This window comes from Pelodiscus sinensis, chromosome 29, assembly GCF_052426305.1.
Source record: "Pelodiscus sinensis isolate ZL-2025 chromosome 29, ASM5242630v1, whole genome shotgun sequence".
Classification (NCBI taxonomy): Eukaryota; Metazoa; Chordata; order Testudines; family Trionychidae; genus Pelodiscus; species Pelodiscus sinensis.
The window spans coordinates 5,982,625-5,997,679 of NC_143080.1; the positions used below are offsets into that span (position 1 = coordinate 5,982,625).

At 62.3% G+C, this 15,055-nt stretch overlaps 1 protein-coding gene across 5 annotated transcripts in view; it reads right to left on the minus strand.

The window, feature by feature from the left end:
* The window catches only part of HAP1 (huntingtin associated protein 1), a 29,472-nt gene extending 17,004 nt beyond the window's left edge, over positions 1–12,468 (minus strand). For 2 of the 5 annotated variants that reach the window (XM_075911268.2, XM_089773944.1), the window contains exons 1-5: positions 12,318–12,462; positions 8,662–8,886; positions 8,200–8,333; positions 3,194–3,464; positions 1,662–1,856 (exon numbers count right to left, since the gene is read on the minus strand). In XM_075911268.2, coding sequence (XP_075767383.2) covers positions 1,662–1,856; positions 3,194–3,227 — 229 coding nt within the window. In that variant the 5' untranslated portion in view covers positions 3,228–3,464; positions 8,200–8,333; positions 8,662–8,886; positions 12,318–12,462. Of the gene's footprint in view, positions 1–1,661; positions 1,857–3,193; positions 3,465–8,199; positions 8,334–8,661; positions 8,887–12,317 lie in introns of all 5 variants that reach the window. The other 3 variants (XM_075911272.2, XM_075911270.2, XM_075911271.2) reach the window with 3 other exon arrangements.
* Between the last annotated feature and the right edge of the window lie 2,587 nt (positions 12,469–15,055).

Consider the following 15,055-nt stretch of genomic DNA (forward strand, 5'->3'; position numbering starts at 1 on the left):
GGGCGGAGGCTCCTTGGAGAAGGGCAGGAGACGCAGCCTTCGCCTAATCCCCCGCCCAGGGATTTGCTCCCCAGTTTAGGTCCCACAATCAGATTACATGGGGCTAGTTCCGAGGGCGGATTAAAGGGCCGGGACACGGGTTCAAGGAGAGGAGCCAGCACCCACCTCCCTGCCCCGGGGTGGGGGTGTGGATCAGAGACACGCGGGCAGCCATGCCCTTGGTCTTGGCCATCCCAGTGGGGGGAGGCTGCTGCTACGGGGGCTGGCCAGTGGGACTGGGCAAACTCGGCTAAGTTCCCAGGGGTCTACAACCTCCCTGTCGTCCACTTGTATCCCCCCCCCAGGGTCTATACACCCTCCCCGTCGTCCACTTGTATCCCCCCCCCCAGGGTCTATACACCCTCCCCGTCGTCCACTTGTATCCCCCCCCCAGGGTCTATACACCCTCCCCGTCATCCACTTGTATCTCCGCCTCTTCCCCAGCGACAATCCCCCCCCCAGGGGTCTATACACCCTCCCCGTCGTCCACTTGTATCTCTGCCCCTTCCCCAGTGACAATCCCCCCCCCCCCAGGGATCTATACACCCTCCCCATTGTCCACTTGTATCTCTGCCCCTTCCCCAGCGACAATCCCCCCCCCCCCCCCCGGGTCTATACACCCTCCCCATTGTCCAGTTGTATCTCTGCCCCTTCCCCAGTGACAATCCCTCCCCCCCCGTAATTCCTCTCTCCCCAGCACTAATCTGCCCCCTCCCCTTTTGCTCTCAAACATGTGGCCAGGAGTCACAAGCAACTCAGAGCTAATCCTGTCTGTGCCCCACACGGAGCCTTTGGCCTCAAAGCCGAGCCCCCTGGCCCCACGGCGCTTCTCTTCCTGCCCCCAGCTTCGCCAATCCCAATCACTGGACGTGTGAGCTCTGTGTTGCCTTTCCAGCTGCTCTGCGCACCGGCCGCTCCAGGGACCCCACGGGGAGGCTGCTGAGCTGTGGCTTGGGGACCCATTTGGGCGTCCCTTGAGGGCTCCAGGACAGGATGGCACAGAGCCCTTCAGACCAGGGGAAGTGACACCAGACTGAGCGGGAACCAGCCTCGAACCTTGGCCCCACGGACCCGCCCTGCACCCAGAATGGAACTGGAGCAGGTGCACCAGCTAGCAGTGAGCTGGGAGCCCATAGGGAGGGCCTGATCCTGGAGAAACAAGCCCCTATCCCCTACCCAACAGGGGGAGAGGTGGGAGGCTGAGAGAGGCAGGTGCCCCAGAGGTCCTCCAAACTGTCCTCGAGTCACCCTGCCCAGAAACCCCCTCACTGTAACCTCCCATCTAGGGCCCTTTCTCCTGGGGGGGGGGGGGGGCAGGCTCAGCAGTCCCCTGCTCCCAGCCCTCGGGGGAGGGTCCCCGGGAGACGATGGAGGTGGCAGCTCTAAGATATTCTGGGCCTGGAAACCCCCCCCCCCCCATGCTACCCGGGCAACTTAATCCGCTGCAATTAGCTCCTGCATTGCTCTGGGGTCCTGGGCCTGGGGGGCTGGGGCTAGAGGGGGCACCCGCCAGCCCCCCAGCTCCACTCCCTGCCCTGGCTCAGTGCCTCTCTGCCCCCCCGCAATCCAATGGGACCCCCAGAACCCAGCTCCCCACTCTGGCTGTGCCCCACGGCACTCACGGAAGTACTTGAGGGTCTCCTCGATCTGCTGGAACGTCAGGGGGGTGGGCGCCTCGGGGGGCACCAGGGGCGTGTGCAGCCAGTCGTCGTGCTCGTAGCCAAAGACCGTGTCGGCCCTCAGGGTGTAGCGGGGCAGCTGCTCCCCCAGCAGGCTGATGATCTCCACCTCGGGCACGCTGCCACAGCTGCACAGGTCTGGGGGGAGAGCAAGGGGTCAGCCGTGGGGCAGGGCTCACAGGGAGACAGCCGTGGGGGTGGATTGAGAGTCCCGGGAGCCCAGGGCTGGGCTGACAGGGGCTGCAGGTTGGGAGAGAGGGGCACTGGCAGAGCTGGGGGGGGGTCCAGGGCTGGGCTGGGCTGGCAGCGGCTGCAGGATGGAAGTGAGGGGGCCTGGCAGGGCGGGGGAGGGCAGGGTTGGTCTGACCAGGGGCTGCAAGTCAGGAGTGAGGGGGCCTGGCAGGGCGGGGGAGGCCCAAGGCTGGGCTGGCAGAGGCTGCGGGACGGGAGCGAGGGGCACTGGCAGGGCTGGGGGACACCCTGGGCCGGGCTGTCAGGGGCCGCGCGGAGAGCTGAGGTGACGTCCCCAAGTCCCAGAGGGAGTCATCGTCCCTGCAGGGAGCAGAGCCGGTCACTGGGATGAGCCCTTTGTACCCCAGCAGGAACCAGACGCCTCAGGCAGGCCGCCGGCGCGGGCTCGCCCCAGAGAGCAGAGGGGTCTGGGTTCGGGCTCCACAGGCCCCTTCGGCCACCTCTCCTCCCTCAGGTCCCCCCGCGAGGGCCGGTTCCCACCGCGCCAGCGTCACTGGGGGTTGACCGTTTCCTCTCGGCCGCCGGCTCGGTTCCCTGGGGCTGGGTTGGAGCCCGTCACCCCTCGAGGGGACAGGCCCCGGGGCCAACTCCTCGCCCCCCCCCTCAGCCAGCCAGTCCCCTGCCCCATTCCCTGACCCCTGCGCCAGCCAGCCCCCCATCCTCGGACCCGGTGCCCCCTCGACTGCCGCCCTGCTCCCGCCTTTCTTTGGCCGTGGGCCCTCAGGACGGGCGGCCCTGGAGGCAGGGCACAGAGCTTGCCCACTGCCGCAGGGCGAGGACTTGCCAATCCCCCCCCCCCCCCAGGACTGAGCCCCAGCCCCGGGGCTTCCGGCGCCCGCCCGAGTCACAGCCCAGCTGCACTCCCTGGTGGCCACGGTGGGGTCCTGCTGCCACCTGCTGGCCACAGGGCCTGCAGACGAGCAAATCCCCAAGGAAAGCTGGGGGGTGGCAGGCCACACTTCGGGGTCTCCTGCCCGTGGGGCCCATCTCCCTGAGCTGGGCCTGGGATGGCGGGGGGGGAGGGGGCTGGCAGGTGCCACTCAGGTCCATCCCATGGGGTACGCTGGCTGGGGTCCCCCACAGGCAGGCGTGCTAGGGCCCTGGAGGGTGGAACCCGAGCCCCCCATCCCCTGCTGGGTGAGCTCTGCTGCCCTTGGGCCTCCCGATGAGCCAGCGAGGAGACCCAGGCCTGTGGGGCTTCCTCAGGTCCCAGCTGTACCCACCGGTGATGGTGGCGGCATCGTGGAATCCGCCCATGTCCGATCCATTCGGGCCTTGGCCAGCCTGGGGCAGGGGGGCGGCAGGGGCGCCACGGGAGTGGGGGTGGCGGGCGGGCGGACTCTGGCCTAAGGGTGCCTCACGCACACCCGAGGCATCCAGCTTGACTGGTGTTAGGGGGGGCACCCAGCTGCCATGTGGGGAGCGTGGCCCCCACCCCCGGCTTCAGGAAGCAGCAATGGTGACTGGGTCCAAGGTCGAGTCTCCGCCCCACACCTAGGGAGAGAGAGCTGGACGTTAGGGCGATCCGGGGAGGGGGGGGGCGAAGTGGAACCCTGGGGTCCTGGCCACGGGTCTCTGTGGGGCTCCTGGCATCCCCCCGTGCCCAGGCGGGCAGTGTCAGGCCAACCGGCCAGAAACCCCAAGCCAGGGTCCTCAGGAATGCAGCCCCTGGCAACAGCCGCCTTTCCTGTCAGGGCACCCGGCCCGAGAGTCTCACTGGGACCCGGTAGAGGCCGAGGGTGGGGCTGGCTGGGGCCTGTCGGGGCAGCCACTGCCGCTTTCTGAGGGGAGATGGTGCTGAGAGCCATGTCCCTCTCCCCTCCCCCCCGCCCCGTGGCACAGTGGTGATGCGATGGGTTGGCACCAGAGGGTTCCAGGAGTTGCCGGCTCAGGGGCAGGAGCAGGGGGGTAGAACAGGTTGCTTTGAAGACGAGGAGAGACAAGCCCCTGCCTGGTTTGATACTTGGTGCTGCCTGCGAGTGGCCTTTAAGCACCAGTCTGCGCCCCCTGCCAGCCCAGCCCTGGGCTCCCTCCAGTCTGCCAGGATCCTTCGCTCCCAACTCGCTGCCAGCCCAGCCCTGGGCTCCCCACACCTCCCCCCACACAAGCTCAGCAGAAACCTCTCATTTCTGATCCCCGTGTGTGGACGTTCCCGTCCCTGTTCGTTACACTAACCTCCGACTTTTTCTACCCCATCACTTCTTGGGCGGAGGATGTCTCCAGAGTGGAGCCAAAGGGGGGGGCAACCAGTTTATGACCCAACCACTTTTGGGCCAAGCCACTCACATTCAGAGGGGCAGAGGTAGGGGTTCCTGAACCATGGGGGCCTCAGGCTGCTGGGGGGGGGACTTCAAGGGGAAAAGGGGGGTCGGGGCCAAATCTATGCCCCTGCTTACAACAATGCTCCATACCCCCTGCACCTGCGTAAACACAGCAGCATTTTAATGCAGCCACCTCTGGGTTGGTGCAGCCAGGCAGGAAAACACTGCCTGGGGAGCGGACAGACAGGCCAAGCCGCTGGGGGCAGAAGCCAAGTTGGGTCCAACATGCTGCGGGATCTTTTATGGCTTATATAGCACTGTCCCGCTACAAACTCAGCCCCTGGGGACAGACCCCTCTCCTTATCCCTGGGCACAGACAGGGAAACTGAGGCAGGGCCTGGGGCTTACACCACACCTAACATCTCTCTTACAAGCCTGTCTTCCTCCTCACTCCCCAGGATCTAAGGAGGCCATGTGCAGCTGCACCGCTGCCTGGGAGGCCCATGCGGGGTTAAATTAACTCCCAGTTATTCAAATCCTTAGACCCCCTCCTCAGCCAGATCCTAGCAACAGGGCCGGGAACGCAAGGCCCAGGGCTGGGCCGGACGTGCTTTGCCTGCTGCCCTGGGTTATTATCGAACTCTGGGAAGGGGAGGGGCGTAGTATCACGCTGCTGCCTAGAGCCAGCTGGGGCTGGCTTGCTAGGACTGAGAACATCTGACTCCGCACACAAACTTGGGGGCAGCCACCGGGGAGATGGGGGCGAATGTCAATTTGCATTAAAGCCTCATGAGCTCATCAGAAGCCGGGTAAAGCCCCGTCCGGGGTCCTGAGAGACGAGGCCTCAGCTCTGGACTGACCCCAGCGTCCAACTCGCCTGTGGGACAGACCCAGCGCCTAATATGGGGAGTTGGTAAAACACGCCTTGCAGCCAGCCCAGAGGGTGGCTGTTTCCTATGGCTGTGAGATCATGGCACTGTCCCATTAGCTCCCATGGTGCGGAAGGTCTCAGGTTCAAACCCGGATGCTTCCTGTGTGGGGCAGAAGGCTGTTGCTAACCCACGGTTCCCAGCCCAGGCTGCCTGCAATTTCCCAGCCCAGAATGGAAGTGTCTTCCTGCCTCATCAAAGCACCAGACCTGAGACATTGCCCATAGCCTGTGCACACCAGAGCCAGCCCCTCACAGGCATTAATGGGGCAGGAACCTCCTGGGTGCAACAGGGTGAGTGAGGAGCCCTGCTGGTCTCTGGGACCAAAGGGACAGTGGTGGGGGGGCTACCAGGCACCAAACCCCCTTCTTAGGATGCTGCATTTGTCTCACTGTAGGGGATTGGTTCTGCAGGGAGCAGAAGGAGCCTTTGGGATTTTCCTGTGTTTCTCAAGGGGTCCATTTGTCTGGGTCTAGTCTGCCCTACTCAGGCTCTCAAATGCCCTGCATGTTGCCCTCAGGTAACCCTCTCCCAGGAGAGCCTTGAGAGCTTTGATGTACCCAGAGGGAAACTGAGGCACAGAGTGGGGCCATGCCCATCTCAGAGTCCCCCAGCCAGTCGGTGGCAGAACTAGAACCCAGGAGTCCTGACTCCCAGATGGCCCTTGCTCTAACCACTAGCTCCCGCTGCCTACAGCCCTGGGCAGTTTGGCTGCGGCTGGTGCCTGTGAACAGCCAGGCCCTGCCCTGGTGGGAGCAAAGTCCAGCCAGCGAAACTTTTCCGGGTAGCTCAGCCTGGGCACCTGCCACGTCACACAGGGCCAAGCCAGGGCGGGTCCCATAAAGGTGCCATGGGATGAGCAATAAAACCTCTTAGCCTCAAGGCCACTCTGCAGGGTGCTGCTGCCCGCCTTGGCACGGGGCAGTGGGCTGAGCCTGCCGCTTGTGCTGCCCCGGGACACCCCCAAACCGCACCCCCGCTCCACTCATAGGGGCCAGGGCCCTTCCCAAGGCCCTATAGCAGCTTCACCCACTTCTGGCCACCCAGGGGCAGGCGGGAAGGACCCATTGCCATGGCAGCATCACCCCCCACTCCAGGGAATCAGGCCCTGTCCCACCAAGCCAGCCGCCTTCACAGCGCCTCCACCCTGAGCAGCGACTGACGGGGAATGAGGAGAGCGCAGGACCCCAAAGGGGGGGATGCTGATTTTGGGGATGGGACTATCCCCTCCCCCACCCCCACCGCCCTTTCCAAAATCCTGCCCAGGTTCCCACAGACCCAAGGGAAGGGGGAGTTGCCAACTGTGCTGACAGCACGTAGGGCTGCCAGGGGTCCAGTTTTCATCCTGTCCGTTATTTGGGTCCCCCGTCCAGTAAAAAAAAAAACCAGAAAATTCCCACACATGGCAGGGGTAGGGGAGTAAGAGGAGCGCAGGGCTATTTAAATCCCTTTTTTTTGCTCAACAACTTTGGTCTCTCTCCTTTTTTTTTGCTCAACAGAATTTTTTCCCATTTTTGGGGTGGCGGGGCGGGGGGTGTTCGGTATTTTTTGTTAAACCATCTGACAACCCTAACAGCCAGGGTTCCTGGGTTAGGAACTCCTGGGTTCCTTCCCGGCTCCACCATGGGCCACTGTACAAGGTGCTCCCTTTCTGGTGCCGTGGCCAGCCGGGAGTGGGGTCAGGAGAGCCCCCTGGGAAACTCCCAGCCACGCAGGAGGGCGGACGGGCCATGGAGCCAGTCCCCGTCTAGCACCGGGGCTTGAGTGGCTTCAGGACCCCAGAGGGCTGGGGGGACAGGCAGGAGCTCTTCCTAAAGCCGGCAGCCCTGCACCCTGAATGCCCGGGGCGAAGTCTTTGTGATCAGTCCACGCCCCGAGCACCGTGGTTTCCAGGCAGGTTCCAGTCGGGGCGTGTCCCCTCCTGCGGCACGTCCACCCAGCCCAGCTGCTCTTGTGTCAGCCAAGCCCACGTTCACGGCATAATAAACCGCCCGCTATTTCCCCATTGCCTTGTGACAGCCATGGAAACCGGGCGGCGCTTCCTGGCAGAGGCTGCCCTGACATTAGCTCATTACAGATTAATCGTTAATTCCTAAGGCTCTAGGGCAGCCCCGGAGGGTAGGCATCCCGGCTGCTCTCTGACCGGCAGCTCTGGGCCTGCGAGTGCCCAGGATCCGGACATGCACCCATGGCTCCTGGGGTGCCTGAAACCCCGGCTGAGTACCCACAAATCCAGCTCAGCCCCTGAGGCGGTGGCCCAAGGCGCTGTCTTGGGATGGCACCTGGCAGTGGATTCTGAGAGAGACACGGGGGGGGGGGGGGGCTCTCGGGACAGGCCAATTCCGCCGCCCTGACTTGGCTCCCTTCTTGGAGCCTGCAGATCCCAGACCACGTTTCCCCCTCGGGCCTGTTTCCAGGACCTGCCGGGCTCTGCTGGTGCGAGGAATCCAGCCCCAGAGGGGCGAGTGAGCAGTGGGACTGGGAAGCTGCGGAGGGGTGTGGGGGGGTCCCGGTTCCTGCCTGCTTCAGGCTGGGCTAGCTGGGTCCCCGAGGAAGAACTTCCCACCACGAGGGACAGCGAGGGAAGGGACAGGAGCCCAGCGTGGGAGCTGGAGCATCACCCTGCTCAGGGCCAGGGCGGGACTAGACAGGCTCTGGGGCATGTCTGTCTCCATCACCGTGGTGCTGAGACAAGTGCCCTGGAGGGAGGACCTGCCCTGTCTCTGGGCCTGGCAGCTGGACAAACTGCCTCTCCCGGGTGGGCTCCTCTTGGCCTCGCTGTCTCCGGGGCACCCCCTCCCCCCCATCGCAGCCTGGGACCCCAGCAGCTGGCAGGGATGATGCTCTGCACAAAGCGCCACCTGCAGCCAGGCAGGAGACTCCGCTGCGCCAGCACCAGGTGGGTGCAGGCTCAGACAGTGCTGGGCTAGCACTCCGGGCTCCGGGCTGCCGGGAAAAGGGATGCTACAGGGACAAAGCATCTCCCAGCCCTTCTCCCTCCCCCTCCCCCAGGACTGAGCCAGAACCTGCCCTCCCCACCTCTGCTTTCCTGTGGAGACAGACCGCGCGGTTCCGGGATCCTGCTGCCGGCACCGTCCCGGCTCCCCGGCCAGCCAGGTCCGGGGCTCGTGAGTCAGCACTCTGCGAGCTGTCCTCGTTCCTTGGCCCGGCTCCTGCAGACAGAGTCACGCAGCTGCGAAGGGGACCCGGCTCTGACACATCGAGAGCGGCTCACATTGAGCCCCAAGCCCCCCTAGCACAGCGGGCGCAACCCACGGAGGGGTGTCAGGTGCCAAACAGGGCCCCTCTGCATCTCCCCTCCAGAGAGCAGCGTCCTCCCCAAGCCCAGCCTGGCACAAGCAGGTCTGCAAGGGGCACATGTGAACCCACCAAAGATGCCCCCATGCTCCCCAGCCAACCCAGACCCTGCCCCCCAGACAACCCAGGCACAAGAGCCCGGCCTCGGGGATTGAACCTGGGTCTCCCATCCTGTCTCCGTACCACGTTCCACGGCCAGCTCTGCTCTCTGCTGCCAGGTGACTGCCTGGCCCCTGCACGATCCCAGCCTGCAAGCAGCCCTCACATGGACATTGTCTTTGCCTGCCCGTGTGACTCGCCGGCTCGGAGCCAACCACGCCCAGAACGAACACACTTCAGAGCGCCCGGGCAGGAGGGGGAACGCCGGCAGAGCAGAGGTGTAGCGGGGGGATCCCTTCACTGGGGTGCCTGCAGGGAGATGGTTTGGACAGAGATAATGGCAGTCGGCAGGGGACTCTGGAGTTCTACCCATGGGTGCGAGAGGGGAGTGGGATCTAACGGTTAGCGCGTGGGGGGGAGGAGGTGGGAACCCCGACTCTTGGGTTCTACTCCCAGCCAACACTGACTCACGGTAGGACCCTGGCCAATCCCAGCCCACTGACCCCCAAATGGAGCGACGGAGCAGCCCAGGACCCCACCGAAGCATCCAGCAGCTGGGGATGTCACAGGGAGGCCACAGCTCCTAGCTGCCATTTCAGAATGTGGCGGCCGAACTATTTATTCCCCGCAGCTGCTGCTCGTGCGTGAGCCTCGCCCTGGGAGTGGGTGTGGGGGCAGCCAGCTACATGGGCCAGGGCCAGGAGGGGTCTGGGCAGGGTTCACGGGGAGCCACCAGCTCTGGGAGGGAGGTGGGGAGAAGGTAGACTGGAAGGGGGCAGGCAGCGGGAGGCCCAGGGAGGCGGGCAGTGGGCACCGCTTGGAGCCAGGACGGGAGCAGGGCGTGGTGAGGAGACCGCAGGCCCCGGCTCGCCCGGCCCCCATGCTAGACGCTGTCTCACTCCTGGTGCCGGCCCCGGTGGCTGGAGCTGCAAAGGGCAGGTCCTGGCAGGCTGCAGCCGGCTCCACGCGCCCAGGAGAAACGTCTTCTCCCAGGGGCCCAGCACAGAGCTGATGGGGCCAGGCCGGCTGCAGCTCGGTGCCTCTCCCGGATCCCGGAGGCAGGGCTTAGAGAGCCACCCAGGTGCCAGGCGTTTGAAACCAGGGCACGGGAATGGGAGCTGCTAGAGAAGCCCATCCAGAGCCGTGGCACAGATGCCAGCGCGCCCAGCACCTGGGGCAACCTCAGGCCCAGAGCAAGCCACACGCTCAGCGCCCGGCATCTCCCCTGCCCCGTGGGGACCATCTGAGCGCAGAGGGGCCGAGGCCTCGATGGATTCACGCTGCGCCCTGCCCCAGGAGATCTGGCACCGGGGCAGAGAGGGGAGCAATAGACCCGAGGGTCCCTGATGGGCAGGCGGATATGGGCCATCTAAGAGACCCATGAGGGGAAGTGGCCCCTGCAGCCTGGGCCATGAACCTGCCCTTCCCACTGCTCCCATTCAAGCCCAGCCCGAGAGGCGTGGCAGAGGGGTGCCCGTCCATGCTGGTGCCACACGCCAGCACCTCCGGGATGCTGCACCATGTACAGAACCTCACACGGGCCCTGCGGTCACCTCCCATCCCCGGTTCAGCAGGGAGGCACCAGGCCAAAGGGGATGGGGACCCAGCTGGAGACATACTTCCTACAGTGGCTCATGGGGCGGTACAGCAGGCAAAGCCGAAGCAGCCGGAGCAGGGGCATTTGCCAGGCATAGCAGGGGTGTGCCAAGCCCGCAATGGGCAGGGAAGCCTCGGAGCTGCATCCCCGCTGCATGTCTGTGCAGCACCACAGCAAAACTAACAACAGTTACCAGTAACCACAGCAGGGCTGTGCTGGGGGGAAGGGAAGCCCAGACGTGGCCCCCAAGCTTTTCTCAGCACTAGTTTGTCGCTGTATCTCTAAGTCCCCCGATGGACATCACATCCCCTCCCTCCTGCTCCTCTGACCCACCTAGCTGAGGGTCAGGCCCACACTTCCTCTCTGCCCCCCATGCTGCCCCTCTCCGTGGCACTTGAAGCCAGATGCCTGTGCAGAGCTAAATAGAACACAACCCGACTCCATGCCTAGAGCACCAGGGGAAGCCAAGTGCGGGATAAATCAGGAATGTCTCTTGCAAAAAAACCAACTACTACTAATACCACTACTACTTCCTCTTCAAAATGTTTCAACTCAATTTTCTGGGCTTTGCCCCCCCAAAACACGTGGAAACAAAACAAAACTTTTCATCTCACATGGCACTTTTTAAGTTGGCTCCGATTTCAGATTCCTAGGGCAGGAGAAGAACTCCTTCCTCACCTATTTTGACCTCTTCCCAAGAGGAAAAAAAGAGAGAGAAAGGGGGAAACCCCCAACTATCTTGAAAATCAGGGACAGAACCTTTGAGAGACTTAATAAAAACTTCCTGTTTCATTTCTGATTTTGCCCCCAAATCGAACAGATTTTGCAAAAACATTTTGATTTGCAACAAAATTATTTTTCATCAAGAACAAAAAAGGGGTAGACCTAAATCTCTCCACCAGCTCTTCTAACGGCCTCGAGACAGGGGACTGTCAGCCTCTTTCTTCCTGGTTCCTCTTTGTCCTCTGCTCCGGAGTCTAACTGTATCCGGACGCAAGAGAGGCACGTAGGACACAGCAGGGACTGATCACAGCCATGTGTGCTAAGATGCAATTGACAAGGGGACGGAATTATCTCAGCCCACTCAACTGGGTGGGCATGTCAGGTTTTCATAGATCCATAGGCCTTAAGGCCAGGAGGGGCCATTAACTCATCTAATCTGACCCGCACATCACAGGCCTGCAAACTCCTCCCAGTTCCCTATGCACTGAAGTTGAACCCAGTAACTGGGGTCTGGTTGATGCCCCCCTTCCAGAAAGGCACCCCACTGGATCTCCAGACCCCAGAAGAGGGGGCGCCCACCACTGGCCCTGGGGATCTTGTTCCCCGAGGTCAGTCACCCGGCCTGTTCAGAACGTGAGCCTGTGGGCCCTGGCTCTCAGCCAGTCCAGCTGGCCTCTAAAAGCATGAGCCTGGGTTCAAATTTGTAGGACTTCACCGTCTAGGTGCCCGTTCTTGTTCCGCTTCCCCCTGGGTGTCTGATGTTTTCTCCCCAGGCAGGTAGCCCCACCGAGTCACCTGTCTGGTCGGTTCTGAGAAACTAAGCAGCCGGGTGCCTGGCATTTCCTTCAGTCCTTGGGACTCCTGGCTCCACCCGCTCCCCTTCATTGGCAACCCAGGCACTGAGCGAGGGTCCAAGAGCTCTCTCACGGCGCTGTCGTCCCCACTGCCCAGCTCACGCCAGCCCCTTTGGCTGCAGCTTCCCCCGTTGGGTCTCTTGTCCAGAGGGCAGAGGGGCTGCCCTTCCCCCCACACACCCCACTCTGCTCCCTCCATGCCGGGCCAGCCAGGAGCCCCCCATCAGCAGCCTCCAATCTCAGCCCCCCAGCGCTGGTCAGTTCCCTCCCGGCGCTAGTGAAGCAGGAAAACCCATCAAACGCGCCCCAGCTAATCCGGCCGGGAAGGGGCCGGACTTTCGCGAGCCGGGGACCCCCCCCAGGCAGACCTCCCCGGGTCCCGAGCCCACAGCCGGAGGGAGCAGATCCAAGAACCGGGCACTTTGGGGTCCAGCCGCCAGCACCGCAGTTCGCGTCTCGCAGCGCGCCCGGGCTGCAGCCGCCGCTCTGGGAACAGGGGCTCCCGGCGCGGGGCAGGCGGGGGGGCGCCCGGGAGGGGGGCGGGCAGGGGGCTGGGTCGCACTCACTGTGTCTCCCGCCGCTGGCCGGCCGGCAGATCCGAGCTGCCCTTAACTAGGAAGCAAATGAAACTTACACATTCCCCCCCCCCCCCCATTGATCTGTTCCCGAGCCGCTCCTCCAGCCGGCGGGGGGAGGGCCCCGCGGGCCCTGCTGGGAGCTGTAGTCCCGGGGCCCCCCCAAAGTGGCAGCTGCAGGAGCCACTTTGGCACGGGCGCGGGACTACATTTCCCAGGGAGCCGCTGCGCGCAGCCCCCGCGCCTCCGAATATGGCCTGGGAGGCTTTGCCGAAAAGCCACGAGGGCTGGGAGCTGGCAGGGCTGAGATGGGGCCCTCCCCCAGCCGCAGCCGGACTTGGATCCCCTTTGCACTGGGGCAAAACAGCCCCCTTGGTGCAGAGCTGCCCCGGCCCCCGCCTGTGGGTACATCTGGGCAAGGGGGCATCAAGGCCGGGTTCAGGGTAGCCTGCACTCCAGGCCCAGTTATCCAGGGACCTGCTGTTTAGGTGCCTACGGGCAGGTCGCACACGGCCGCCCCCAGCGGGACACCGCCACTTTTCCCCGCGCCCTGCTGAACGGGGCCCTGACGGGGCATCGAGAGCCCTTTGGAAAAACCCTGGACCATGCACCACCAGACATGAGAATGCCACACACACACCCGTCCAAGCCACGAGCACGCGGCCCTCCCCCGGCACCGCACCGGGGGCAGCCCGCCGGTGAGAGAGGCCTGGGCAGACGGAGATCAGACTCCATCCTCGGCAGCGCTCCGGCGGGTCCCGTCCCTGCGTGGCATTCTAAACCGCGGTGCTTTGCACTCCTAAGGTGTCCTGTCGAGGAACCATCATCAAATGTCCCCAGTGCTCTTCATGAGCGGCTGTCCCCATACGGATAAGGAATTCTGGAGCCCCAGATAGACGGGGAAACAGCTCGTGAGTTGCTGGAAAGCGGCGTCTCTGGGGAGGGTGCGGCAGCTCACAGGAACGTGGCAGGACAGGGAGCAGCGTAATGTTAGACGCCATGTAAACGGCAGAGGTGGAAAGCACCAGGGAGAGCCCCTCCTCTCTCAGAATCAGACCCTGGGATCACCATGTTCCTATAAGCTCACAAACATTTACCTCCCCCCCTCATCCCCCTTCTGTTCTGAAATTTGATTTGTCCTTTTCATATGTGTTCATTTTTTTGATTGTATCCTTTGGTATATATGGTTATGCCAATTTTCTTCCACTATTTGATCTGAGGAAGTGGGTCTGGCCCACAAAAGCTCATCATCTAATAAACCATCTTGTTAGTCTTTAAAGTGCTGCATAGTCCTGTTTTTTGTTTCAGCTACACCAGACTAACACGGCTACATTTCTATCAGCTCCTTCCATAGTCACCCCATAGAGGTCCTAGGCCTGAGGCTGCTTAGCACACCAGCAAGGGTGGGAGTCTGGCCACAGGGGCAGCGTGGGAGGTGGGGGGAGGGAGATACATAGAGATGCCTCAGTTCAGCGGTTCTCAAAGGCTACGTCTAGACTGCAAGCCTCTTTCGAAAGAGGCTTTTTCAAAAGTATCTTTCGAAAAAGCCTCTTTCCAAAAAGAGCATCTAGACTGCAAGCAGTACTTTCGAAAAAGCGAGCTGCTTTTTCGAAAGAGAGGACCCAGGCAGTCTGGACGCTCTCTTTCGAAAAAGCCCAGTTTGCATTCAGGAACGCCTTTTTTCAAAAAACGGGATTCTTCCTCGTGAAATTAGGTTTTCCGCCGTTGAAAGAAAAGCCACGTTCTTTCAATTTAATTTTGAAAGAACGCAGCTGTAGTCTAGATGCAGGAGAAGTTTTTTTGAAAAAAGGCTACTTTTTTCAAAAAAAACCTTGAGTCTGGACACAGCCAAAGTGTGGTCCGTGGACCACTAGTGGTCCATGACTGTGTTGCAGGTGGGCCACGGGCTCAGGGCTTAGCTCCCTTCCCCCCAGCAGTGGGGAGTCTGCACGGGCCTCATGTGTCCAGCCCCACACGTCCCCCCTTGAGAGAGTGGCTTCCTGCTGTGGGGAGGGGAGAGCTCTGATGGTCACAGTCCAGATCCAGCTGTGGGGGAGAGGGGGAGGAAGAGACTCCACATGCTGCAGCTCTCCTTTTCCCTAGCTGGGGAAATGGCAGCACAGGAAACTCACCGGGAGGCTTTCCCTGCTGCTCCCATTGGCCAGAAACCTGGTCAGATCCCCCCCTCCCCCCAGCCCACTCCTGCACCCTACCTCCCACCCGGTCCTGCACCCATTTGCCATTATGGGTGGTTGGCTGGTGGGCCGTGGAAAGGTTTGCGTTGAGCAGGGTTGTCCGCAGGCCACAACATTTGAGACCCACTGGTTTATGTGCAAATCATGCTCAACTCTCAGCAAGGGCGCCATTTATGCAGAGCTGGCGGGGGTGGGTCTGTAGCCTCCCCTAACATTTGAGCCCCTGGATGTCATAGCTGAGTCTGCTTAAAGCGCATGCCCTGGCTCCAAAGGCGGCTCTTACCTGCAGCAGGGCTAGTGCTCCTCCCAGCTTTGCCTTTGGGGCAGGGAGCTTGTTTATAAACAGAGGAAGGCAGCTCAAGATAACAAAGGGCTTGTCATTCAAGGAACTGAAGGATCGTTAGGTGATTATGGAAATATTGCCAGGTGCTCCACTTAAAGATAGGGGGGGAAGAGTAGGAACAAAGAGTGTTGTTCTTCAGAGGTCTGCATTTGAACCACTGCTGCTCAATTTATTCATAAATGTTCCTGCGA